General features: G+C 45.4%; 1 protein-coding gene and 1 long non-coding RNA gene across 2 annotated transcripts in view; both read left to right on the top strand.

Annotated features, from left to right (window-relative positions):
• The first annotated feature begins 7,057 nt into the window (after positions 1–7,057).
• On the top strand, positions 7,058–16,838 carry LOC141408313 (uncharacterized). Its single transcript, XR_012422006.1, has 4 exons — positions 7,058–7,424; positions 9,055–9,169; positions 13,965–14,133; positions 16,321–16,838. It is a non-coding gene; the product is annotated as an uncharacterized lncRNA (long non-coding RNA).
• A 186-nt stretch (positions 16,839–17,024) lies between these two features.
• The window catches only part of LOC141406938 (uncharacterized), a 43,376-nt gene continuing 32,717 nt past the window's right edge, over positions 17,025–27,683 (top strand). Inside the window, exons 1-2 of the mRNA XM_074012529.1 lie at positions 17,025–17,061; positions 17,277–17,627. Coding sequence (XP_073868630.1) covers positions 17,025–17,061; positions 17,277–17,627 — 388 coding nt within the window. The remainder of the gene's footprint in view (positions 17,062–17,276; positions 17,628–27,683) is intronic.

Below are 27,683 nucleotides of genomic sequence, written 5' to 3'. Positions count from 1 at the left end.
GACTTTCTTCCTGGTTTGCAGAGAGAGAGAGAGAGAGAGAGAGAGACAGACAGACGGGTTTCTTCCCCTTTTTATAAGGTCATTAATCTCATAGTGACAGTGACACCTTCATGACCTCATTTAACCCAAATCACCTCCCAAAGTCTCCACCTCCTGATACGATCACATTGGGGGTTAAGGCTTCAACGTATACAATTTGATGGGGACACAAGCATTTAACCCAAAGCACCCTCCCACCATGTCGACAGAGCTGTAGGAGGAATTTAGCACAGCTGGGAAAATTTCTCTGGCACATAATCAGGCATTCATTGTTGGTAATCTCTATCAAAAGCTTATGAAGCAACACAATGATGCTGAATAACAAACAATTCTAAATCTCAGTGATTTAAATTAACCATCATCTATGCTCATGCTTCCTGGGCTGCAGGTCAGCTGTGGCGTGGGTGATCTACGTGGGTACAGCTAGGCACCTCTCCTCCAGGTATGCCTTGCAGGTGCACGGGTCAGTTGGAAAAACTCTCCTTCAAGCCACAGTTTGTATTCAGATCTATTTTATCTGTCTCATTCTGCAGTGATCATCACAGGGCATAGAGCTATCTGATTTACAACCTTTTTAAGTTGCGAGTAGCAGCTCTCAAAGTGGTATGTGTAAACATGCAATGCCTTAAGGCCTAGGTTCCAAATTGATATATGGTCATTTCTGCCCGCATTTCACTGGCCAAAAGAGTCCCATAGTCAAGCTTGACATCAATAGGGTGAGAAAGTCAACTCTTCCCATTGGAGGCCAGTATGTTTCTGTGTTGGGGGCAGGAGAGGTACTGAATATTTGTTAAACAATCATTTAATCTATCACAACTATATTTAAAGAAAGTCCTTTACTTTCTGACGTAGGCCTCTACACATGAATTATTTCAAGTTTGCCCCCTTCCTGCTTTTTTTGGTTTTCCCCTGAGTTTGTTATGAGTAGCCAGAAAGATCTTCTCTCCTTAGGAAAAGTATGTAGAAGATTTAGAAACACCTGACTTTGCATGAACTTCCAGAAAAAACAGCCAGACGTGGTCCAGTTGAGTCTTTGTCCTGCTGCTTGAGGAAGGGGACCATGGGACGTGGGTCTATGGGTCTCATTTGGATTTAAGGCCATGTGTTGAGCCGCCCAGTACAGACCAGACAGCAGAATTTCACCTCCGCAGATGTGTACCTGACTTTACTGCTCCGATTACAGCATCACCTCTCCCCTGTCACCAACTGGCAACCCACAGCAAAGGATGTTTTTCTGATCATTTTGCACTCATTAAACGCAGCTGTCACAACAGTGGATGCGAGGATGCATGCAAAACTTTTCTGCCACATCAAAATAAAGCTGAAATGCTTTTTAAAAAAAGAGCTGATGCCTTTGAAGTCTATTCTCAAGGAGTATTGGAAATATTGCTTTTTGTCGTTGACAATTGAAAGTGTTCCGTTGCAACACAAATTAAATCTCTGCCCAGGCTAAAGAAGTATCATCCATCAAAATTTTGCAGCAGAAAGCATTTGGCCTACCATTTGTGGGGTTCAATCATACTATTCCGGTGTCTGAATGACTCATATTCATTGTACTGGCTGATCCCTGCTCATGGTTTCAATAGGGAGAAGTAGTTCCCTGACTCTCAAAGGAATGTTACGAGTATGAGATAACCAGGCACCTATACAACCCCTATTAGAGACTTAAAACAAGTGAATAGATTCTTGAGCTTCAACATGGACCCACTGGACTAGATTCTCTGGATGGGAGTGGGGACTTTCCCTGATTCCGATGCAGTCATCAGAATCCATTTCACCAATCCCCAGGCCTGTGTGGGAACCAATAAGGACTATACATTTCAGTAATGTGCCTGCTGATGTAGCACCTCTTACATTTTCCTGTTGTTTACTCAGTGTCAGTCTTATCTCTTGATCAGTCACAAGTTGACTCTGGCCTCTACTTCTCTGAGAAGCCCACCATCAGCTCCCCCTGGGCTACATAATGAGACCACTACCTGTGTCCCCTTCATACCCTTTGCCCACCTCGATAACAGTAGCTCTCAATCTGTCCCCGTCATCTGCTCACGCATCCCCACTAGACTGGAATTTTGAGAGTAAGGACTGTGTCCATCATCATATGTGTGGTTCTAACAGTATAACACAGGGCTTGACACAGAGAAGGCCCCCGGAAGGGTTGGTGACAGACAGGAAGGAAGGTATGGGGAAGGAGAACAATAGCATCAGATTGTTTCCAGGGGTGGGTGGGCACAGCTTCCAGCCAGATGCTGCTTGTGCACATCAGGTGACTACAGATACAGACTTTTTAGTCTTTATCTGCCTTCCTTCTTCTACCCCAAAGGCTACATGACAGCCTGGGCACACAGGCAACAATTATTAAGTAATGAGAAAAGATAAGAAGAGCTCTCATCTTCTGGGTGGCTGTATCAGTCAGGGTCCAGCCAGGAAAACTCACCTCACTAGATATTTCCTGCCTTGCCTCCACCTACATTCCCCTTTTGACAAAGCCTAATGGGAGGCTGGGGAAATGGAGCACCTGTGCCCTGAGAGCCAAGTGGCTGAGCAGTTTGGACTCATTCAGTTCCCTCTCTCATCACAAGATGGGACACACATTTCAATGACCCACAGCCAGCTGCACAAGCTATGGTGTCTGATGAGGACACACCCTCGCTCTGTGTTCTTGCAATGTGTGATGACATTGCGGGCTACTTGAGGAATACGTGTAAGAAATTGAGATGCTGCCTCTTCCATGATATCACACTGGAGAGAAAAATCCAAAGACAGGATAGAAATAGTGAATTTAAGGGAATTATGGATGAACACCTAGAATCCTCTGGTGTTCCAGTTACTGCGTAAGTTAAGGCTGGGCACTGACCGGAGAGCTGAGATGAGAGGAAAAGGAAAAGGTTGAGGGTACAAGGGCTCTGAGCTTGGTGAGTTTTGGTGTCTTAAGTGAACCCATCTTAAGTGATCTTAAGTGATCCCTTTCCTTGAGGGAGGCCATTGTTTACACAAGGCTCTGTCACCTCCTGGATAACAAAGAATTCATTCACTGGGTGCTTTTTCTATACACAAGCCTACCGTGGTTAGATTGTGTTAGTAATTTGAATGTATTAGATGCATTATATTAACTGTTATCAACAAATCATGTGACTGTGTGTCTGTCATGTGCAAGATACCTGTACCAGGGATGCCACTGTCCTTGCTGCATAGCTAGCACTTTCTCTTCCTCCTATGGGATGACCCAGAACATTCCCTCCAGAGGCTGCCCTGAAGCATCTCGTTGGAAGTTGGTCTCTTCTCTATCATTTGTTATCTCAGGACCTTGTCCCTACCTAACCATAATTCTAATTGGCAATCCATTCATTTATCTGCTATTTGTTTGCCATCTCTAGAAGGGCAGGACCAGCATCTATATCCTTGATGCTTCGTGCAGTGTCTGGCACATAATAGAAGTGAAGCAAAATGTGTAGCATGACTAAATACACACAAGGCATAATACAAGATGAAATCAGATCCCTTTCTTTTTCTCAAAACTTGGCAATATTGGGAAGAGCCATGTACACAGATAAGTAACAAAAGAAAGCATTGCAACGTAATTCCTTTGAAAAATGATGCAACTCTTAGAAAGAGCTGCAGATGATCTTGATACAGGTACAGGGGGGTACCATGATTTTTCAGATGAGTAGAAGAATCGGGGAGTAGATTTGTGGTAGAAGCAGGAGCAGCACCCATGGCCTCATGAGCAAAGTTCTTCCCATTCACTGTTTTTTTTGGGGTTTTTTTTGTTGTTGTTGTTGTTTTGTTTTTTGGTTTTGCCTCCAGGCAGGATGTGTGAGTGAGTGATGAGAGTGTGTGTGTATGTGTGTGTGTGTCTAGCTACAGCCTGAATTGGCACATGGAGAGCTATGCTGCTTGAGATGAGTTGCACTGGATTTCTTTGGGTCTTTGTTTTTGTTTTTGCTTTGAGAAAGAGTCTCACTCTTTCATCCAGGCTGGAGTGCAGAGGCACGATCTTGATTCAGTGCAACCTCCACCTCCCAGGTTCAAGCCAATCTCCTGCCTCAGCTTGTCTAGTAGCTGGGATTACAGGCATGTTCCACCATACCCAGCTAACTTTTATATTTTTAGTAGAGACGGGGTTTCACCATGTTGGCCAGGCTGGTCTCGAACTCCTGGCTTCAAGTGATCCACCCACTTCGGCCTTCCAAAATGATGAGATTACAGACATGAGCCACCACACCTGGCCTGGGTCTGTCTTTCACTTGGTCTCCTTCCCCACTGTCAAACTGATGGCCATGTCCCTCCATGCCAGCAGTGCATGTGCCTCCGTCATTCTCAAGGGCAATAGCAACTTACAACCATTCCATAGGTAGTATAGACAGTTGTTTAATTATATTTTTCATGCCTCTCTTAAAAATAACATCTGTATACCTTTTATTGTATTAAAAAAGTATTCATAATTCAATATAATTGGAAATATTTCTGGCTATTTCCTGAAAACTCTTAAGGATTATTCAAGTTGCATGGTGTGGGGAAAACCAAGGCTGGCTCTCAGAGGGTTAAAAACGCCTGTCTGGAAGGGGACCCTGAAGACTGCAGCTCATCTGAGGAAACTTGCCCAGCCCTGCGCATTAAGGCAGGAAGCCACCTAGAATGGTAAGGACCACCCTGAACTCGGGAGGCTTTACAATTTATTTTTTCATTAATGAGTGCTTCAGAAAGTGCAATGTCCCTAATTCCCTTCTTTGAAAGACGGAAACTTTAATGTGCAGTTAATTAAATGTTGTGTTGATTTGCAAGCCCTGAGCTCTCAGAGGCCTTGGGGAGGTGGAGGCAGGTTTAGAAATCAAACAATGGGGGGACTGACTGTCCCCGATCTGACCACAGTGCAGGCGGCACTGTTTGCCGCAGATGCCTGGGAGGCGTCCGAGGCACCCCTGTGGCCAGACCTGCCGTTCTGAGCCTCGGTGATTTGTGGACGGCTCTGTTTACCGTTGAGAGGAGCAGAGCCCAGGCAACAGGTCCAGGCCCCGGCAGGGAGGAGGCTGGTCCGAGCCTACATCTCTCTCCTGGCTGCCTGGCTTTCAGAAGCATTCTTTAAAAAAAATTTTTTCCTAGTGCTTCAGCATGTCTTTGTGCTGAGAGGAGCTGTGTCATGCTGGAATTCTTTTCACAACAAACTAAAGAACCCAGCTGTGGCGCTGGCTGCAGCCTGAGAACCTGCAGTGTTTCTGTATGCAGTTATTTACTAAGGGGAGCAGTGAGGCTGCTGAGGTGGGGTTACTTGTGCAAATCCTCAGCAGGCTTTGCCATGCTGGCAGAGCTGGGGTAGGGGACTGTGGGCATCCACCGTCCGGGTGGGATGGGGTGGGGCGGGGCTGGATGGAAGTGCAAAGGCACTTACGGAATCGCAGAGTGCAAAAGGGCCACAGAGCTTATCTTACCTCTCTCCCATTTTATAGACGAGGAAACGTAGTCAAGAAATCGAGTGTGTGATTTTGCAAGAAAAAGGGTGGTTTGCTCCAAATAACTAGAGCCGGTTAACAGTGACAAGTTTATCATCCATTTGGCCCTGGCTAAAGGCACAACTTATGCAGTTACCACGTGACAACTTGCAGGGTTATTGCCACCACAGCACACTTCCCTCAGCCCTCACTCATGGCAAGAACAAAGCATCAATACCTAAAGAAAACACACTTGCTATTGTTTTGGCATGGGAACCCCTTTCTTGTAACTCTTCTGCATGGTCAGTTTGTTTACGATGCCCCCAAAGAGCTGGCGAAGATCTGAGGATTGACTTTGGAGGGTCTTGGCAGTGCTACTATATTCTTATTATGAATAAAAATTTTAAACTCAAGCTGATAAACATATTTTTTTCACACTGAATTCATCAGGAATACATTAACATTTTCTAAAAGGTAAAGACAGAAAAAATGAAAGAATTGAAAGGAGAATATTAGGACGTATTTGGCCACTAGGATCTCTGTTTCCATCAGCTCCTGTGTATAAGCCAGAACTTCACCCCGTATAACTAATGCACAGGGAATTAGCCTATGGAATAATGATCATTCCTGATGAACAGAATAAGAGCTTGTTCCCGTGTATGCGCAGAGCCATTCATCCTAAGAAAGAAATCTGGAGTGAAAGCGCACAGCATATTTTGCATAGGTTCTGTAAAAGGATCCAGGCAAAACAGGCTTTGCAACATTAGTTATGATCATATATGGAAAAAGCAGTTACTTTCTGGGGTGACATATGGCTGAATTGGTACAATGCCCAGGAATCTCAATGTCCCCCTTAGAAGGGTGAGCCCTGGCTTCATCTTTCACCCACATTGTCAGTGGGACAAACTGCACAGGCAGTTCGTGGACAGGTCACCGGTAAAGAAAATCACATCCACCTGTGCTGAGACCAAAGCTGCTGTTGGGCTCTGCACTTGGCAAGCGCTAAGGTCCCCTTCTGTGATCATAAGTTTTTCTAAAGCAAGAAAATTATGAATGGAACCCAAGCCCATCTGCTTAAGATTCAAGCATGGTGACATTCCGTAGTAAACAACAACAGTGACAATGCTGACAAAAACACAACACATTTATTGTAAGGGCGATTCCACCTTTAAATGTTGAAAATCTCACCTTGCCCTGATACTCTTCTGTAACCAGTAAACCTATTTGCAACATACCTAACATGGCCAAGCCAATCAGTTGAGCCTGATTGTGGAAGAGATGGGGAAATGTGATCACTTGAATGTGTGATATTCATTCATCCAGTCATTCATTTTGCTGACCATTAATTAATTCGATTCACCCTCCTGAGTACAGCTCTGTGCTAAGCATTAGGGACTCCAGATGATTCTTATCTTCAAGGCATCCAGCCTGGGGAGAAAAACAGACGTACAACTAAGCTGCAGAGGGACACGTGCTTTAGTTATGGGGACACCTGGAAGGGAATGAGGAACTCCTTACAGTTCACTTTGGGAAGCTGGGGAGGACTTGAAACTTCTAAGTGGCCCTGGGAGCCACTGGAGGTGGGAAGGGCCAGTGCCCGGAGGCCTGGGCCTGCCTGGCTGAGGATCCCAGCTGGGCTACTGCCTTGCTGTCTACAAATGATGGAGCCCTTCCAGCCTCAGCTTCCTCACAAGTAAAATGCAGACGGCAATGCCTCCTTCCAGTGATGTTGCGAGGATTCGATGGGAAGTTTCACGAAAGCGCTTAGCAGGGTTTCTGGTGAGTGCTCAGAAGGTGATAGTTTGGTGTTGCTGGGGGAAGGGAAGCCTGGGCTGAGAACAGGGGCCGTGGAAAGCCGCAAATGGTCTTCAGTCGTCGGAAGGCACTGTTAGATTCACTGTTTACAAAGAACGTTTTGGGACATCTTGGTCTACGGATGAGAAGGAAGGACAGAAGCTGGCGAGCTGTGGGCCGCAGGAGCAGCAGGGAGGATACTGAGGCAGTTCACAGATGCAGCTGTGAGGGTGTCCTGGAGCTGGGGAGAGGGAGAGGAGTGGTTGGGAGACGTGTTTGGAAAGTGTTAATAAGGTAGGCAGGACTGAGGGGAGAGAATAAGGGAGACAGAAGGGGGCAGATTTTGATGAGAGGTGACAGCAACGGCAGTGACTGAGAGGAGCAGTAAAGCCAGCAGCAGGCTGAGGGAAGAGGGAGTGGCTTCCTTCAGAAGAGGCGCCGCCTCCCTAGCAGTGAGCAAATGTGTTTAGGAACATGTTCTTCCTCCCAATCCAGAGACGGATTGTTGAGATGATTCCTGCTTTCCGGCTCCCCGACACCCGCTGTTCTTTAGATCCGCTCAGCGGCACTTTTTCCTGTGCCATGTGCCCAGATCTGAGCGAGGCTTGGGAAGACGCGAACGGGCTGTAAAATCTGTCCCCAGAACAGGAGAGTAAGAACGCGCGGTGTGGGGCTGAGCTGAGTCCAGGGAGTGCGAGAATTTAGCAGTTGTGCTGTGCCTGGGCATTTCAGACTGTGCCACAGCCGGGCCTGCCTGTTCGGCAATGTGGCTGAGGAAGGGAGCCAGGGACGCTGCTGCAAGGCTGGCTGTGGGCAGTGGCAGGAAGCAGACAGAGGCTCTCTGGCCACTTCTCTCCCCTGGAGGCCCTGCTCCCTCTACTGCCCACTGTTGCGGACAGTTGCATCCTGGGGCTCTCTGTGGCTCTTCCATTAGTACCCTGGGGCTGGCATAAGCGACTCGTCCTCTACCTAGGGCATTCAGGCATTCATCAGTACTTGGTGAGCACCTCCTAGTGCCAAGCTCTGTCCTGGTCACAGGAGAGCACTCCTATCCGTGTGTGGTCCCTGTCCTCACTGCGCTTTGGGCCAGAGAGGAACTTACTGTCTGATCCTTTTCCCCAACTGTGGCTTAAGGGGTTTCATCTCTTGCTAGAGCCCTTCCAGGTAGGCAGCAGGTCCTGGTTTGTGAGCAAGGGGTTCCTCCTCCCTTTTGGAGCCTGGGCTGCCCTGCCTCCCCAGTAATCTGGTATTCTGGTAGTGCCTCTCTGCGCCCTGGCTTTAAAGGCTAAGAGAAGTTGTATTCTGGAGACCAGCTCCAGGTTCCCCCGCAGAGAGCAAGCTCCAGGGACAGGCAAAGTGTGTGGCTTCAGAGAAGAGCGAGGATCTTGCCATCTCTTTTACAGGTTGGTGCGGCCTTTTTAGCAGCGTTAAACCCCTGATTGCTGTCATCGGTGGTGTGATTTTAGCAGATGCTCCCTCAGTACTTTACAATCAACCTGTACTGAGCACTTTGTGCAGGGGCGTGGCCTGGTCTGGAGACCAAGTGCTTTACCTTATCTAAGCCTTACCCCTAGATCCTTGGAAGGCAGAGAGAATTTGGGAACATCTGTGCTATAAGCGTGGAAAACTGGGACTCAGGTAAAAAGGCTGGTTCCTGATTGCACCGTTGGTCATGGGTGAGTGTGGTTTTTGAGCTCTGATATTTGGATTCTGAGTACAGAACACGTTATAGTCTGGCCCACGCCCTCTTCCTGAGTTCTTGAGTTTTAATGATTTCATTTTCCACTCTTTTTAGGCACTTTGGCAAAGGAGTGTGAATTTTGGGGAAGCTCAAGGAAGAGGTACCAGGTAGAGAGAGGGCCAGGGCTGAGTTCATGGGCTCTTTCTAAACGGAAATGTCTCACATTCAAGTAGGTTATGGCATGTGTCAGGAATATCTTTTGTCTATAACAGTGATAGGCAACATGCAGTCATCAAGCTTTAGGAATGCAAACATCGATCTAGTAAGTTCAGGGGCAAAAACCTCAGTTCAGGTGGTGGAGCCCTCGTTCAAGTTTGAGCAGTAACTGTGTCTCCAGCTGGAGCTGACCCTGCCAGGCTGGGGCTGAGGAACCATCTACCAGCCCAGGACAGACAGAGGCCGACCCAGAGAGATGGCATCTGAGGCCATGTGCATGCAGCTGGTGTCCTGGATTGGGGTTGAGAGAGAGACATAGTCCTCTATCCTTTCCACACATATCCTCAGGAAAGGATCTAGCAGGATGTTCATTCTTCACTATTTTGTGAGCAGTTGGTGGAGGAGGCAATGCCACCAAGGAAGCATTTTGCTACCCTTCCTTCCTATGTACTGAAGACATTCTGTATATGTGTATTTTACATATAACTCCTAAAAATATGTAGACCGTAAATATTTTGATTTGTCCTGAATTTTACTTTATGCAAAAAAGACATCATACTTTAAATTCTTAGTGATGAGAGTGAGACACCTGAGATGGCTCTGGTGGAAGATGGTAGGTGTACCGTACTTGGATTCCAGAAAGTGAGGCCTCCCTGTGTCTATGCACTGGGAATTGGTGGGGGCTCATTCCACTGGGTGTTGGAGGGGTGTCCTGTGGCTCCTGTAAATTGGAGGTTTCTTGCCATCTCAGGGGCCTGAGCCTTATGTGGTGGAAAGACACCAGCAACAGGGAAGGGATGGTCAGTGGGGACAAGCTAGGTCAGCTTTGTCCTCAGTTCCATCCTCAAGATGGGCGGGGAACTTATTGCGCCCAGTAAGTTCTCATCCAGATACTACCTTACCTCTGAGGTTCTATCCCTGGACATATTCTTTTATTTTAATTTAATTTTTATGAATGCATCTTAGTTGTATATATTTATGGGATACATGTGATATTTTGATACAAGCATACAATGTGTAATGATCAAATCATAGTAATTGGGATATCCATCACCTTAAACATTTATCATTTCCTTGTGTTAGGAACATTCAGTTCTACTCTTCTAGTTATTTCAAAATATGCAATAAATGATTGTTAACTATAGTCACCCTATTGTGCTATGGAACACCAGGTCTAATTTCTTCTATCTAATTGTGGTTTTGTACCCCTTAATCAACCCATTTTTAATCCCTCCTTCCTCTCTACCCTTCCCAGCCTCAGCCTCTGGTAGCCATCATCTGTCCTCTACCTCCATTAGGTGGCCTTTATAGCTCCCACATGTGAATGAGAACACGTGATATTTGTCTTTCTTTTTTTTTATTTTTAATTTTTTTGAGATGGAGTCCTGCTCTGTCTCCCAGGCTGGAGTGAAGTGACGTCATCTCGGCTCACTGCAACCCCTGGGAATATTCTTGTAGTACAAACTCCTGCACCTTCTGCCACAGCTGACACCTGTAGGATAATTATTCCAGCTTCAGAGGAAAGCGAAATGATGACCAGAGACACCTAGATATTGTTCTGATTGTGAGTGTGGCTTTCAGTCAGTTAACGACAGGGATGTTGAGGAGAAAGAGGAAGTGCATTCCAAAGGCGAGTCGGTGGTGGTGTTTGCTCATGAGGCCTGCACTGCTGCACTGGCCTTTTCTCTGGTCAGATTTTGAGGGGTTGCCACCTCAGAGTTGGCCACGAGAGCCAGGACTTCCTGGAGCTCCATCCTTTCTGGCATGAAGACCCTGATGGGTCTGGCAGGCTTTCTCACAGCGGGAATGTCACCGAGGGGTCCTACTCATGGGGTCAGTCAGGGAAGTTTGGTGGAACTCTGGGGTGGAACTCTGTCCTCTGTAAGGACAGATACTGAGTCTAAGTTTAGCTGGGAGTCACTGCTCACATGGACACTGTGGCCTTCCTTAGCGCTGGGCTGTTGGGGTTTGGCGTGAACTTGTCGATCACTTAAGATGAGATATGTGGTACTTCGGCCATTGAATTACTTATTTGTACAACTTAACAGATTTCTCAGGTGTGGGGAAAAAATTTGCAACTTAGACCAAGGACTTGCAAACTTTATTAGTACCTCTGCAGGTTTTTTGTTTTTGTTTTTGAGATGGAGGCTCATTCTGTCGCCCAGGCTGGAGTGTAGTGGCACGATCTCAGCTTACTGCAACCTCTGCCTCAGCCTCCTGAATAGCTGGGACCACAGGCTCCCGCCAACACATCCGGCTAATTTTTGTATTTTTAGTAGAGATGGTGTTTCACCATATTGGCCAGGCTGGTCTCAAACTCCTGACCTTGTGATCCGCCCGCCTTGGACCTCTGCAGATTTTTAATCCCTTTGGGGGCAGGCATCACAACCTTCCATCTGTGAATTTCATGCAGCACCTACTAGTGACCAACACTTGCAGGAGGCTCCACCCTGATAGGCACTTTTCCACCCTCGTTAGCCTCACCACGAACCTAGGAGGGATGTACAGTTCTTACCATGTTTCTCCTGTAACTGAAAAGTTGATTTTGAGCATATGACTTGCTCAAGATCCCACGCTGGCAAGTGTCTGGGCTGGCCTTTGGCCTTGGTGCACACAATCTACCCTTTAAACCACGTGGAAGTCCAGGCGGTCCTGGGGAGGGTTTGTGGGTTAAGATAACCTGGGAAATTTTCTCCTGGCTTTCACGTTAGACTGAATCTACACAAGTGGCACAGCTCTCCAAGGAAGGGTGGGCCAGTCCCTCTAGGCAGCCTCTACAAATGTCCTTACAACTCTCATTGCCAGGAACTCTTTTTCTGATATTGAACTTAAATCCTCCTCACTCAAGGTTAAGCTGCAAACTTCTCACTGCATGCTAGATGGGGATGAAGTTGGTTACAATGCTCTGTGTGTAAATCTACACTTCTTTGAGTAGACACCCACACACACACACACACATACACACACACACTAAACAACCCAATTCCTCTACATGCTTTCCTTGCTATATAATAAAAAGCTCAGAGTTTTGACTTCAGGATTATTTTCTTTTGTTTGGAAAATATTCCCCCAATCAAATCTAACTTAACTTTCAATTTCTCAAAATTAATATTTTTCTAGCTGATACAATTTCTGTATGTATATTTTATGGCAGAAATAGTTAAATTACTGAGTTTTAGAAGTCCTGGCCTATAGACTCTTAAAATTATGAAGTAGATAAACTTCCTAAAGCAATACACACCACATGTAATAAATTCTTGGAAAGGAAGTGTCCGTGAGCTTAAGAGTTAGGTGATATTGTCTCCCTGAATGGAAAGGCATTAAGAACTAGGATTTTAAATTTGGAACAATGTTTGCATCATAGCAATTTGTACTACATAATAGGAGAAGCTATAGCACTTGGCTCTATTCTATTTTTATTTCCATTATGGATTACTTTTGTGTGTTTCTATGAGATCCTATTCAGAAAGGAGCCAGAGCTGTGCAAGTCAACAGGTTTCCATTTGGCCAATATCTGAAGTAATGGGCATGGGTGCAGCAGGGTGAAGAGAGGGAGGTGGGATGGGAGCAGAACCCCTTGGAACCATACAGAGCTACCCTTGCCTCCTTTTAGCTGCCCTTGCTCCTGCCCCCGGCCCTGGCCTGCATGGTCACAACCTCCTGCAAAATGCAGAAATGTCAGGAAAATGAATGGAAATGCCCATATGGTGGGTGGGGACTTCTAGGGGAGGGACTCATTTCTGATTTTGTTCTGCAAGAGAAGGTAGGAAAGCTAAAGCAAGGGAGAGGAGAAAGGGAGACGGGGAGAGAGAGGAATGGAGAGGAAGGAAAGGGGCAGGAGGCAGGGAGCAGCTGTCAGGAGGGAGAAGAAGCAGTAAACACCAGTCCTACCTCCGGGCTGCTAAAAACCTCCTCCGTAGACTCAGCCCCTGTAGGAGCTGGCAGTGTGGCCCCTACTCCTCCCAGTCCCCTTGCACCTGGTCTAGGCAGTGAGGTGGCGCTGGGGAGCACAAATGGCCCCACTCCTCAGCGTCCTTTACATTCTCCACTCCCTCCCTCCATGCCCATCCTCAGGACACCTAGTGAGGACCTCCTGAGCCTGCTCTCCAGCGTGGGCTGTGCCACCCTTGCCTCCCCCTCCAACCTCCGCAGGCCTCAGCAAGTCCCTTCTCACACAGCAGATGCCCTGGCTCACCTCTCCTCACTAGCTGCCTCTCCTGCCCCCGCTGCCTGGAACCCTGTGCTTTTGCTGCCCAGAAGTGTTGGCAGTTTCCCCCCCAAAACCAAGGAGTGCACATCTTGCTTCCTAAGTCTGGAATAACACACACAACAATCACTACTCCACCTCGCACCCGTGCCAGGCGTGGGCTCAGCCCTTGACATGCACAGCCCTACCAGGTGGGCACCAGGATTGTCTCTGCTTTCCAGCGCTTACACTGAAGCTTGGAGAGACTAGCCGATTTAAGGGGAGGCTGGCTGGCCTGTGCAGGAAGGTGTAATAGACAAGGAAAGGGACACAGAAAAAGAATGAATATACATCTAGCACCCACTAAGTATCAGGCTATGCTAGGCATGAGCGTTACTTCCGGATCTAAGACGCTGTGATTTGAATGCCAAGCAGTCATATTTTTTCTAGAACAGAGATTTTTGATCACTGTTTAGTCAGAAGAGAGATATTTCATCTTCTGCAGACTTTATTTTCTTGCTATTTAAGCCACGGCATTTTCTGGTTTGATAAGGTAAAGGGAGTCTCTCTCACCTGCCCCTTTTCCTATTGTCAATCTTCTTTTTGGTTCCTTTGCTTGCAGCTGTTGTCTGCCTTTGAGTCACACAGAACCACTTGCAGGAAGAACTCTAGAGAATTTGGGAAGAAAGGGGGAGAGGACAGACAAAAGGTGCATTTTTTTTTTTTTCAAGAAGCAGGAAAATGTAAGGAAAATAGAAGGTGTTCACAAGTGTGTCGGCTGCCTGACACAGGTACCATTTCTTTAGATGGCTTCGCTTCCCCTCCCTCATGCCTAGCCAGTTCTTCATCATTTTTTAACATCTCTTTGGGGACAGGGACATGAAAGTGAACCGCAGGTCAAAGGCAAGAATTAGGGGTTCTGGGGCCCTTTGTCGGACGGCCTCGCTGCTCCTTTGTGCCCATGCCTTCCCGGGAGCTGGTGCAGTGGCTCAGTGCTCCAGCCACATCAGCCTCTGCTGAATGACAGCATCACACCTTCCTCCATCCCATTTACATTTCAAACTGCCACCCGCCTGCTCTCGATTAATTATTTAGTAACCCTGGCCACTTGTGAGCCTTTCGGAGCTCACGTTTCACGTCAAAGGTCCAATCCTTTTTTATCCAAATCTTCTTTCCCTAAATCCATGTGTAGTTTTCTGCATGAAATGCCGTGATATTCCTTTTGCAGCCTCAACACCCAAGGTACTGGCCTCCCTTCTTTGTGGTGGAAACTCCTGGACATTCAGCCACCGGGCATTCACAAGACTGGAGTCTACTTTCCCTACCTACTTCTGACTTTGGTCAACTCTATTATTATTATTATTGTTATTATTATTACTATTATTTTTAAGACAGTCTCACTCTGTTGCCCAGGCTAGAGTGCAGTGATGTGATCATAGCTCACTACAGCCTTGAACTCCTAGGTTCACACGATCCTGCTGTCTCAGCCTCCTGAGTAGCTGGGACTACAGGTGCATGCTACTGCACCCGGCTTAACTCTATTTTAAAATAAGTAAATAAAGGAGTCTGGAAGGCATAGCCACAGGCTCTCTTCTGTTTTTAATTATTGATGGAATCTGTGTGAAGAAGTGGGAGAGATGTGGGCTTTAGAATTCGAGAGCATTTCAGTGTGTCCCTGGCTCTGGCACTTCTTTGCTGTATGAGATAATGGGTAAGTTACATACTCTGAGCCTTACTTTCTTTACCTCTACAGTGGGTATGGAAATACAGAGGCAGCAGGGGTGTTAAGAGGGATTCATGAAGGAGTAGCAAGAACAATACATGCTGAGTTCTCACCGGGAGGATTTGATGACTATCTCAAACAGTGCAAGTCAGATAATCCACACAGGATCAGTCCTCAAGAACAGTCAGGATGGCCGGGCATGGTGGCTCATGCCTGTAATCCCAATACTTTGGGAGGCTGAGGTGGGTGGCTCACTTGAGCCCAGGAGTTCGAGACCAGACTGGCCAACATGACAAAACCCCGTCTCTAATAAAAGTACAAAAATTAGCCGAGCATTGTGGTGGGCACCTGTATTCCCAGCTACTCAGGAGGCTGAGGCTGGAGAATCACTTGAACCCAGGAAACAGAGGTTGCAGTGAACTGAGATTGTGCCACTGCACTGCAGCCTGGGCGACAGAGTGAGGCCCTGTAGCAAAAACAAACAAACAAACAAAACAAACAAACTAACTAAAAAAACAGTTAGGTAGTTTATACCATGACACCTTTACCCTGTGTAAAATTCTTACCAATACTGATGTGAACTAGTATGAAAATTCCATGGTAAATAGTAACTTTTCAATTTGTATCTTCTGAGCTTTGGAATTCTATTTCTTACACTAATTAGTTGTGTGACTTTAGAAAACCTATTTCATTTTTATGGGCCTCCGTTTCATCATCTGTAAAATGGTCCCCACTAAACCTACCTCTGAAAAGTGTGAAAAAATGAAAGAGGTGAGGTAGGTTAATACCTGGCACATAATAAGCATTCAACAAATGGGCTTGCTTTTTTGACATCACGGTTATTTAATATCTGTTCATAGATAAGCTTTTATCAATTCTCAAAAAAACCCCAAAGGAATGTTCATATTTTTCCATTTTGTTACCAAAAGTATGATTAGATTTTAAAGAAAACAGAGCACATCTTTCACCACATGAGAATAAGGAATCTACTCTTTTTTGGCAAGAAAAAAAAAAAAGCCATAAACACAACTGACGTTAATTCTCTGTGCATATTGCATCTTGCCTCCCTGCTTTGCAGTTTTCGGAAACCAAGCGTCCATCTGTCTCTAAAGACCTATTCTAGGTTCTAGAAAAGAAAACACCGTCTAGATCTGTTGACGCGTCGATTTGGCTGACTTAAAGCCCTTGCGTGACTTCCTCTGCTGGCGCGTGCGTGAGGCCGGGACGCTGATTTATGGCTGCCTCTGTTCCGCAGGTTAACCCCGTCGCAGGTCACTCAGCTCTGTTAATTGCATCCTAAACCTTCCTCGGCTCTTCGGCAGCGAAATCGCAGCAGAGGAGATGGCGCAGCTTGGTGCGCGTTGCTCATTTGTGCCCACATGAAAAGAACTGCCAGGATGCCCAGGACACCAGCCCCCTGGCTTCTGCGGTGCTTGTGCAGTCCTGAATCCGCCCGAGAGCTGTGGATCTGTGTCCACTGGCTGCATAGCCGACTGCCGACTCCATGGAGGGGCCTGTGCCGGAGAACACTCACATGTTGACTTCTTTCTTCAGTCTAGGCCTTTCTTGGCCCCCTTGGTTATTCATTCTACATGATACACCTCTTATTGTAGTTCAAATGTGTCATGGAAGAGGCATTGAAGAGAGAGTGGATGCCCGTGTTTGTTGGCAGTAGGTAGCTTTTACCACTCCGGCTGTAGGAAAAGAACAAAAGGAGAAATTACATCTATTTCTCATATTTAAGGGAAAAGCAATTAAATTACCAAAGTCAGATTCTCGAGTAATTGCTGGGCCCTCGGAGGGGCAGGCAAGGTGAAGTGTGAGGCCCCAGATCTCTGTCTTGCGTGGGGCTGACGTTGCCTGTTGGGGACTCCAAGCAGAGGCGGGGACAGGGAAGGCAGCCTGCGGGGAGAAACCCAGAGCGAGCCCCTTGCCAGCCTCCCGTCCCAGCTGCTATCCATGCACTTGTGTAGCTTCCCGGCTGTCCTGGGGCCAGGCAAGAGGTAGTAGGGCTCCAGCTACAGAAGTTATAGGAGGCGACTCTCAGAGCCTTGATTTCCTGCATTTGAAATACTGAAAACAGTGTCTTCCATGCCTACTTTCTAAAAGCTGTTATGAAGATTACCTAGACTCATACCTGTGAAGGCTGGTGAAAGAATAAAGCAGCGGAAACATACAAGGTGTTAAAAAACTTCCCTTCCAACTAATTAGTAGATGAGTTCGAATCCCAAGCATACGGACAGCAGCAGTCACAGCAGAGGGCTGGGGGCCCCGGCCCTTACCAGGTGACCTCCCATCAGTCAGGAGGACAATGGCATGTGGCAGTGCCGAGCACCACCTGGCTGGGATCAGTCCTCCTGCCTTCCTTTCTCCTTGTCCGGCCTGGGTCGGTAGCACGGTCCAGAGAGCCAGCAGACGCCCTTTCCCAGTGTGCGGAGGCAGAGGAGCTGTCTGAACGTGCAGAGCCGCCGCTGTCAGCGCGGCTCGGGATCAGGAGCTGCCCTGCACCCAGTGATCTCTGCAAATCAGTGCTCACCCAGAAGGAAAACCGATTTACATTGGGTGAGTAACAGAGAATGCCAACTTCGTGTTAGGAGATGAAGTTCTTCTGGATGAAGGGAGGCAAGAGTCCTTTCAAAATAAGATTTTCTTTGTATGTGTTCCCGCTGCTGAATAAGGTGTTCCTTAGGCCAGCTCTAGGCAGAATTCTGAAGCTCCGTTTCAGCTCCCCAAATCCCCCCTTGTTTTAAAATAGGTCTGTGACTACAGGTGCCCGCCACCTCGCCCAGCTAGTTTTTGTTTTTTTTTTTAATTTCTTTTTTTTTTTTTTTAGTAGAGATGGGGTTTCACCATGTTAGCCAGGATGGTCTCGATCTCCTGACCTCGTGCACTCCAGCCTGGGGGACAGAGCGAGTCTCCATCTCAAAAAAAAAAAAAAAAAAAAAATAGGTCTGTGAAAACTTAACAATATCCAGGTAAGATGGACAATAGTAGAACTGACATTTAATCTTCATTTTGAAGAGCAGTTAAATGGGAGTGAGATTATAACACTGTTAAAATAAGATTAATGTTATAATAAATGCTAGCATCCCAGAACAATTGAATAGAAATATAATGAACAGCCAAGGCTGGTAAGTGGAAATGTCATCAACGGCCACATAGGTAGAGTAAGTTACTACCTTTGAGGATTGAGTTGGACTGAGCATAAAATGAGATCCAGAATAACTGTGGCTTTAACTAGATAGAGGTTTATTTCTTTCTTACATAAAAATCTGGACACCACCCTCCCTCTTTTCTCTGTCTCCTCTGGAGTAAGGGCGACTTTGCTTATCTAACACCCTGCACGCTGGGGTGTCTGGCCTCCCTTGCTCATTGCTTCTTCTTTCTTGTGGCTGCACATGGGCTTCTATTCCCCAGGACACCTCTAGGTCCAAGAAGACTGCTGTAGCGCTGCCCATCACGCCTGCATTCCCGCCAGCAAGAAAGAGGAATGAGGAAGATGTGGCAAAAGGCAGACACCTGCTATCTCTTAAAGAAGGTTCCCAGAAGCTGCATCACACACTTTCAGTTACATCCCATGGGCTGGGCCTTGGTCTAGGGCCATACCTAGCTGTATCTATTCTGTCAGCCAGTGCCTGCAAAAAACAAGTACTATGAAAGAAGTGGGAAGCATGCTGGCTACCACTGATGATCTCTGCCATTTGTGTAATTTCCAGATTTCTGGGAAGTGCCTCTGCCTTCCCCTACCTTCCCACATCTCCCAGTCCACTTAGCTGATCCCTGCATCTCTCAACAGTTGTTAAGTCTCTCACTAAGACGAAGAGGACTTTCTCGTGCCGAGACCTTCTTGCTCCAGGTCACTTGGAGGGTTCCCAGTGCTGATTTGTTTTTTTCCCAGTATTTCCTCAGTTGAGCTGAGCTGATTTCCGGGTGATTCACCTCCAAGATACTTTTTTTTTGGCTGTCCACGCTCTCAGAGAGCGTTACCTGTTAAAGCAGACAGCAGTCACTGAGGCTCACAATATGCCAGCTCCTACACTCAGTTTTATATTCTTTTTCTCACGTAGTCTCTAGCACAGTCCTGAGATGATTGCTCTTCTTAGAAATTAGGGTCAAAATTGTGGTACACACCAGTGTGATCCTATGCTCTAGCCCTGCTGCCAACCATTATGCCACACTACCTCTCCTGTATCCTGTGTGATCTCTGTCGCCACCCCCACCTTATAGGTTAGGGAAGAAGGTGAGTAAGTTTCCATGGTAGGCCAGACACGGTGCTGAATCGTGGGGAGAAGGCACATTTCTCTAGGTCCTAGTTCTCAAGGCGTGTGTGTAGAGCAGAGGGGAGGAGAGCTGGAGGAAGCTACACACAATTCTCCTATGATATAAGGCCAACTGGGATGTTTTCTAAGAGGTGAAAGTAGGTTACTTTCACTGCAGGTGTTCAGGAGATGTAAGGTTGAGACACCTAAAGGGTGGCATGAAACGAGTCAACTACTCTGCCCCAGCTACCCCTCCTTTCCTGTGGCGTGGCTGGAGGGCTTCACCAGTCCACACCCAGTCGAGTTAAGGTCCTTACTATGTGAGCCAGCTGGTCTCCTGCCCCGGAGGATCTGGTCAAATTTGACTAGAATCCTCATTCCATGGCCTTGGAAGAACTCAGGGTCCTTCCTGCAATTTCTTTTCCTTAGTACGTTCTTCCTTCAGCCTCCCCTCGCCTCAGTGCCTGAATGTCACCTCCCTAGTCCACGCCATTTTTTTCATGAAAGGTCATTCTGAAGCCTGTTTCTCAGTTTAGCAGCTTTATCAGAGAATCATTCTCTGAGATAGGACCCCCTTCTAGAATCCCCCCAGTCTTTTACTAGAAAACGCCACCCTTTTTGCGTTTTCTCTCCCTCCTCTGGGATAACTTCAGTTTTATGTCTAACACATGATTCCTCAACACTTGTGAATTTTATATGCAACCAATTTATGAAAGTATTTTTCTCACCAAGACCTGATTTCTTACACTGTAAGAGATCCTGGAGAGTTAAGTTTCCTTTTCTTGTTACTCTTGACGTTTTGGTGACTGTATTGGTACAGCAGAAGTTAATCTAAATCTCCAGGTCAAATAGCAATGCCATGATGCTGTTGAAAGTGGTGATGAGAAACGCTGGTCCCTCATGTGGGCCTGGGAGGCAGGGCCTTGAGATTATGGTGAGGTCATTGGCTCTGAAGCAATGGGACTGGCTACTTGTCAGATGTGGCAGTTGCTAACAATTGTTAAGATGGTTGTAATGAAAACACCTGCTTCACAGTGTATGCGTTGGGCCATTGATGAAAGCCCTAGAGATACCTAATGCTTACCACATCTGGATATTCATTCCTGAGCACATGGGAAGACTCAAGTTGCCCTGAAAGTAGTTCAAGATCAATTAACCAACACTGCCCAGTGGACTTTGAGTAAAAAGGCATATCATTTTTGTTCTAAGGCAGTTAAGAGTCTCCCATGCTTGCTGCATCCCTGGGAGCCAGGTATTGAAATGGTAGCAGCACAGAATGGAAAGACCTTAGATCCCTGAGGCACCAGACGGAGGAGAGCCCTGCTGACCTGCATCAGACTTTGCATGAGCAAGATATAAGCTTCTATTAGGTTGAACCCCTGCTACTTTATTTGTTACTATAGCATAGCAGAGTGTGTTCCAACAAACACAGATAATATGGAAATATATATAGCTTTTACTCAGCTCTGCCACTGGGATATTTCTGGATATTTAGTAGCTTCCAAAGGTTTGCTGGTTAAGGGGTGTTTTGGAAGAAGAAAGGGATGATTTTCTGTATTCTTTACTTATTTCTGTTGCTTTTTTCTTAAGTGGTCATTATTTCAAAAAGACTAGGTAATAGAGTGACAGGTACTGAAGTAGAAATGCCAACAGACAAAATTGGAGAGAAGCATTTGGTAGGATGGTTTGCATAAAACCCCTCAAGCCTCTGCTTGCCTAATTGATATGCTGTTCTGGAACAATTCAGCCTGACACAGGTGCTCCCGCAGGTTAGTTAAAAGGAGAATGCGGTGCGGAATCCATATGCTACCATTCCACCTTTCAAAGCAGCAGAGAATCTGAGGCTCTGTCTCCGTTAGTAATCACCAGACATAACAATTAAACATATATCACACCAGGCTCAAAAATCCCTGGAAGATACTTTGTGTCCATTCTGTTTTACTCTGAATCTGTTCGTAATATTGGTAAAATGGGACAAGAGGTTGGAGAAGAAGGAGAAGGGAAGGAAACCCCCAACAAGTTTTGGAAAGCAGAGAGTTCACGTATTCTACTCTTGGAAGCTTAATGAGTGCCCAACAGAGTGCCTAATAAAGTGTAAAGTGAATATTTATTGAACCAATGGTGACAATAAGCTAAGATATTGAATATACTAGTTGTCAGTGGAGATTCTGGCTCTAAAGAGAGTTGGTTAGTACCATCCAGTGCAGCTCACCACCTGACACACACATGGCAAGGTCTGGGGCAGCTAAGTCTGCATATGATGTGTGTAGTTTAATCTTCTGTTCCATATTCTCTGATCCAATTCCTGTGGGCACGGACGCTCCAGTCACAGAACAGCAGCTCACATTTGGAGGCTCCTGAAGAAACCAGACTGTGAAAATGCAAGTGAAAGTCCTGCTCTGGTGTATTACAGGTGCTGCTTCTAGAAAACCCCTTTATTAGAAAGCAGCATGAAACCAGCGTTGGGATATAAGAGGATGTGCTTTGTTAAAAGAAAACCTCTTTCTAATACTCCCAACCAAAGGGCCCGAGGTCCTGTCTAACTAAATGCCACCTTTCTCTGATTCTTGGAGCTTCATCTTCAAAGACTGAGAGGATCCTCCTTCATCTGAAACCTCTCGGAAAGGGAAAGGTTGGTCGTGACTTGTTCCCTCAACAAGGAACTTCAGGTACTACCAACTGTGTTCAGTAACCCATCTCTGACAGGTGAATATGTGAGGGGTCCTGGAATTATTCTGCCAATTTTCCGTGTTGGTGGGTTGCCAACGTTTACTAGTCTTATTGAGAAAGGAAAAAATGAGCAAAGAAATCTTTCCTTTTCTTTCCAGGATGCTCTCCAGGAAAATTCCTGCTAGCTTAACTCAGAAGAAGAGCAGCCTGTGTGTGAGCCTGTTCCCCTTGAGAATTTCCTCTTCCTTCATTAGTGTCTTGTGATGGCCACATTTTCCATTTCTGTGACCTCCTATCAGCTTTTCAAATGCTTAACTGCAAACTAAAGTTATTCTGGCATTAGCAATGTGATCTCAGGATTCCCACAACTAGCTTTCCTCAGGATGAATATTGGGACTAGTTTGGCAGCAGACTGTATGATAAGGAGCACTGGAATGGGAGTCAGAAAGCACTGTGAACGCTACAGGGCAAGTGACTTCACCTCTCTCAACCTCATTGTCATCAACTGTAAGTGAGAGAGTGAATGAAGGATGCTTCCAGCTGTCAAACCCTGTAAGTCAAGAGAAGCTGTGCTCCAGAGAAGAACATGTACATTGGCAAAAAAAGTATTTGTACATCCTTCACCATATTTTTGTAGATGAGTCTGAAGGAATTTTGAATTCACCTAGCAATTGCACTATCTTGATTTCATATGGAAAACACAATTTCAAGAAGTTAACCGCAAGGCTTGCACACTGGCTGACTTCCAGCCTTCTCCTCACAGAGTAGGTTAACTAATCCAGACAATTACTGTCAAACAAAGGAGCAGGTTGGAAATTCTTGGAGGAATTTTTTTTTTTGTACAGCTTATTTTTTTTGTACAATTTATATATTAAAATGAGAGCCCTCAAGTGGAATTGTTTTCATGAATAATGTAAGTAACTATTCTATTTATCTAGTGCTGGTTGGGTAAAAAAAATTACAAAAATTACAAAAGTTGGGTCAACTGACCAATTTGAAGGACAAACATGATTCCAGCTTTCTTCTTTTTTTTTTTCCCTAGGACCACAGCAATTAGAAGAATTTTATCATGAGTTTGAGCAAATAAGTCATCCAATCCCAAACCGAAAGTATTTGAAAAGTAAACCATCACAACACCCCACCTCAAACAGGTTTAACGGGAAGCAGTGTGTATATATAGCACATCTTATAATATGAAATAGGCAGGATATGAAATTTCTGAAAACAAAAATCTCTCAATGAGGACCTTCCCCATGTGTGTGCCATTACCTTGATAAAACTGAGACTCGACCAGTGGCTCAATAAATTTGGAGAAAACAGAAACAATGAGGCTCTCCCTTCAGATTCACACTTTTTAAATTTTCTTTTATGTTTTCAAATTTGTGGTCATAATGCAGGCCAGGTATTGCATTTTGACAATAGAATCTGAAGCAGCTACAACTCTAGATTTTGTAAATTCTTCTTGACTATGGCGGTGGCTTAGTTTTAACTGTGATTACTGTCTCATTGGTCAAACTGTTTGGACAGAAAGGACATTTTATTGACAGGTTAGTCCCCCAAAAGACATGTTTTGGATATCTTTTTCAAATGTTCAAATTATGGATGGCTTAGTGTATACCCTTTGCCCCAAAATGAAAATTCTGGCATTCTCATTAGCCTTCTCACAAAGCAAGTCTTTAAAGCTTCCCCAACACATGTGAAAACCGAATTTTATGAGGATTCAAGACCAGCCAGGAAACTTTAGTAAAGACTAGATTTCAGAACAGCAGATCTCTAGTTGTGCAAAGGACATTGCTAAACTTCTGGGTTGGAAGGTATCCTGATATACCTAATTCTATTTATGAAACTGCATATGTGCTTTGAAACTCCGTTTAGATCCAGCTCTTTCAGCGAGAGATGGAAACCATATGTGTGTCTAAGGCCCTTCTGTTTTGCCTTGGAGAGTCTTAGATTTTGTTTTGATTTCCAACTTGGCATCATTTTCAGATTTGGAGGCATCCTGGGTATGTCCTTGACCCTCTGTGTCACGCAGAAACATTTTCGTTATCCATTATTACTCTTCTTAGATGAGTCCCATGGCCATATGCTTAGAAAGGTGTTGTGCCTTTCATTCTCAAAAAAGTGGTTCTAAGTAAAACAGAGATCGAAAGAAAATATGTGGAACATTCAGGCTCACAATCTTGTACATAGGTAAAATAGTTTTTGTTTATTGTGTATTTGAATTAATCAGGTCTTCCTTTCCCCTTTATTCCTTATTTCTTTTGTGGGAAGTGGACTAAAGTTTCTGCTGCACCATGAACCCAAGAATTGTAGACATATCCCAGTGGCCAGATGGCTGGCTACCCAGCAAATCTATCTTCCCATTCTCTCAAGGTAATGATCTAGCTGTAGCCCAATATGTGACCTCTCAGTTGGCGACTGTGTTTCAAGAGCCACTTGCAGGTGTGTGTCTGAGTTCCTTCCAATGGAATGTGAGCAGAAGGGACAGGAGACATTTCTAGGCCCCGGGTCTGACACACAGCCTTCCCTGTAGTTGGTGCCTAACTACAGAGCAGCTGGAGACCAACTGGCTTTGAGCATGCAGGTGCAGGACTACTGTATGAGAGATGAAAAACCTTGTTTGTCCTTAAAATGAACTTTTTCCCTGAAATCGCATGTAGACCTTGGGGCTCATACATAAGAATTAAAGAGGAAGAAGAAAAGAAATCTCTTTTTGTTTTCTTGCGTAGAACCAAGACATGGAGGAGTTTGGTGTCTTAGTAAGTAGTTGGATTTGGCTGAAATGAGCGTATGAGGGTGTGTAAGAGTGTGTGTGTGTGTTTGTGTATTACAGGAGGCGTCTTTTTTAAATTTAAATTTAAAATTTTTTTGAGGCAGGGTCTCACTCTGTCACCCAGATTGAAGTGCAGTGTTTGATCATAGCTCATTGCATCCTCAACCTCCCTGGCTCAAGCAGTCCTCCTACCTCAACCTCCGAAGTAGCTGGGACTGCAAGTGTGCATCACCATGCCTAGCTAATTTTTTTTGTTTGTTTTTTGATAGAGACAGAATCTCTCTATTTTGCCCAGGCTGGTCTTGAACCCCTGGGCTCAAGCAATCCTCCTGCCTCGGCCTCCCAAAGTGCTGGGATTACAAGTGTGAGTCATTTCGCCCAGCTGAAAGACTTCTTAGTGAGCACAATAGGGACAAGCACTGGGGTCAGATTCCCAAGGTGGACCCATATTTGAGGGATGGTCATGGTCAGAGACAGTGTAAGGGAGGGAAAGAGTCCAGGAAAATAATGAAGGAGCAAATGCTGGAGAAAGTGGTATCAGGAAGCCAAAGAAGAAGTTTCCAATTGATACAGACATTTGCCACTACATTTTTTGCTGTCTTTTTTTGAAATGAGAGTAATTCTTATTTTTCTTCTGTAAGACTTTTTCTTATGAAATAAGTTTTCAAAGGGAATTCAATGAAAAAAATTAATTTATTCTTTGATCCTAGGGCTTGGTTTAGATCAATAAATACCCATGTCATATACCCAGTGCTACCTGTGATGGTCTAGTTGCTCCAAATACTTGCTCTGCCTCTTTGAACAGTACTTTTTCCAAGCTGCTTTAAAGTTCTAATTTTTTAGCAATAATTTTAATGACTTTGTCATTGTTGAGGAGAATGTGGTAAAGTATCAGAGAGATAAGAGAAACCGGATCTATAGAGTCAAAGAGAAGAGACGCAAAGGAATAATTATTTAGATGATTTAAGACGAGTTCCACTTTTTAAAAATTAGTTGAAAAATTTTAGACTGGGATGATTGAGAAAGTTGTTTCAAGACTTCAGAATTTATGAGTTAGGATATGCAGGAATGAGATCTATGTTTCTCCAACTTGTCCTGTCTTATTTGACTAACTAAGCATAATGGTGAAAGGTATAGATTTGAAAATCAGGTGGCCTGGAGTCATAGCCCTGCTCAGCCACTCATTAGCTGTGTGACTTCAGTCAAGTTATTCAGCTTCTCTGTGCTACAGCTTCTTCCTTGGCAAAATGGGGATAACGACAGAATCTGTCATAGCCCAGGTTCTCCCCAAGGTGGAGTGTGAACAAAGGGTTCTGTCCTCTGAGTTGCTTATCTTAGAAAGGGATCCCAGATAGCAGGAGAGAGGGACAGGGGAGGTGGGACAGGGTCAGAAGGAAGGCCAACTCAAGGATGTGTGTTAGGATGGCCACTGCTGTGGGAGACAGATTGCTCCAATGTTGAGGACTTGGTCTGTCTTGTGAAGACACTGCATATGGCACCAGGCTGTTCACTTTAATCAATCTTTCATAATGTTCTCACTGTGTCCTTTTCACATGTTCTGCCATGTCTTCTTGTCTCTTTCTTTTCTTTTCTTTTTTTCTTTTCTTTCTTTCTTTCTTTCTTTCTTTCTTTCTTTCTTTCTTTCTTTCTTTCTTTCTTTCTTTCTTTCTTTCTTTCTTTCTTTCCTTCTCTTTCTTTTTTCTTTCTTTCTTTTTCTTTTCCCTTTCTTTCTTCTCAGGGCCTTTCTCTCTCACTCAGGCTAGAGTGCAGTGGCACAATCATAGCTTACTGCAGCCTTGAACTGCTGGGCCCAAGCCATCCTCCCAGCACAGCCTCACGAGTAGCTTGCAACAGTACCTGGGACTACAGGCGTGCACCACCCCTGCCCAGCTCATTTATTTTATGTAGAGTTGGAGTCTCCTTATGTTGCCTAGGTTAGTCTCAAATTCCTGGCCTCAAGTGACCCTTCCTTCTCAACCTCCCAAAGTGCTGGGATTACAGGCATGAATGAGCCACCGCGCTGGGTCATTTTCCCTTATTTTGCTGAATGTCACTACCTACCCTGTCCTAACTTCAAGGAATCATCAAAAGCAGATAGGGGAACTCACAAGTGATTGCCCACATCAACAATTCCTCCCCAACCAGCCCTACAACCCGATTGCCCTGTGCCTCTACGTTCTGGTTTCTGCTGGTACATATCCACCAAGTCCTGCCATCCTTTCAGTGTGTGAGTCATTTCCATTCACATCAAAGACTTTATTTTCCTGCGCAGGCTCTGCTGAGGCAAAGGGAGTGGGGTGGGAACAGATCCTGAGGAGGACAGGGATTGTCATCTGAGAAGCATGCTCTAGGTGAGATGTCCGCAGGGATCCAGGTGGGGAAGGCTGCTCTCTTCCACCACAGACCAGGGCATTGCTTGTACCAGTGCAGAGTTCAGGGGATCTGATGTTCAAAATTCTCAGACTCAGCTTATCCACCAGCCTCCCTGGCCTCTACAAGGTCTCAGGGACCTGTGCTTTCCTATGAGTGCCCTGACTTCCACACAGCAGACCCGTCCTGGCTGTGAACACAGTCTGCTGTGCACCTCTGCCTCTCTTCACAAGGCCTTGACTATGATTTTGAGCCTACATTGAGGTGAGAGTTGACTCATCTGAGCCTGTCATTCTCTTTCTTATTAACTTCCTCATATTCAAAGATATTTTATCTTTTAAATTAATAGACTTTTTTAAGGGTAATTTTACATTCACAGGAAAAATGAGAGGAAAGCACAGAGAGTTCCCATGTACCCCTCCCTTTACCCCCATGCACAGTTCTTTTATTAATAATGCCTTACATTAGGGGGGTACATTCATTACAACCGAATGAGCCAATATTGATACATCGTTAGGAACTGAAGTCCATGCTTTACATCAGGGT

This window comes from Macaca fascicularis, chromosome 13, assembly GCF_037993035.2.
Source record: "Macaca fascicularis isolate 582-1 chromosome 13, T2T-MFA8v1.1".
NCBI classification, from domain to species: domain Eukaryota; kingdom Metazoa; phylum Chordata; class Mammalia; order Primates; family Cercopithecidae; genus Macaca; species Macaca fascicularis.
Note: the sequence above shows the minus strand (reverse complement) of the source record. Positions and strands in the feature narration are given on the sequence as shown.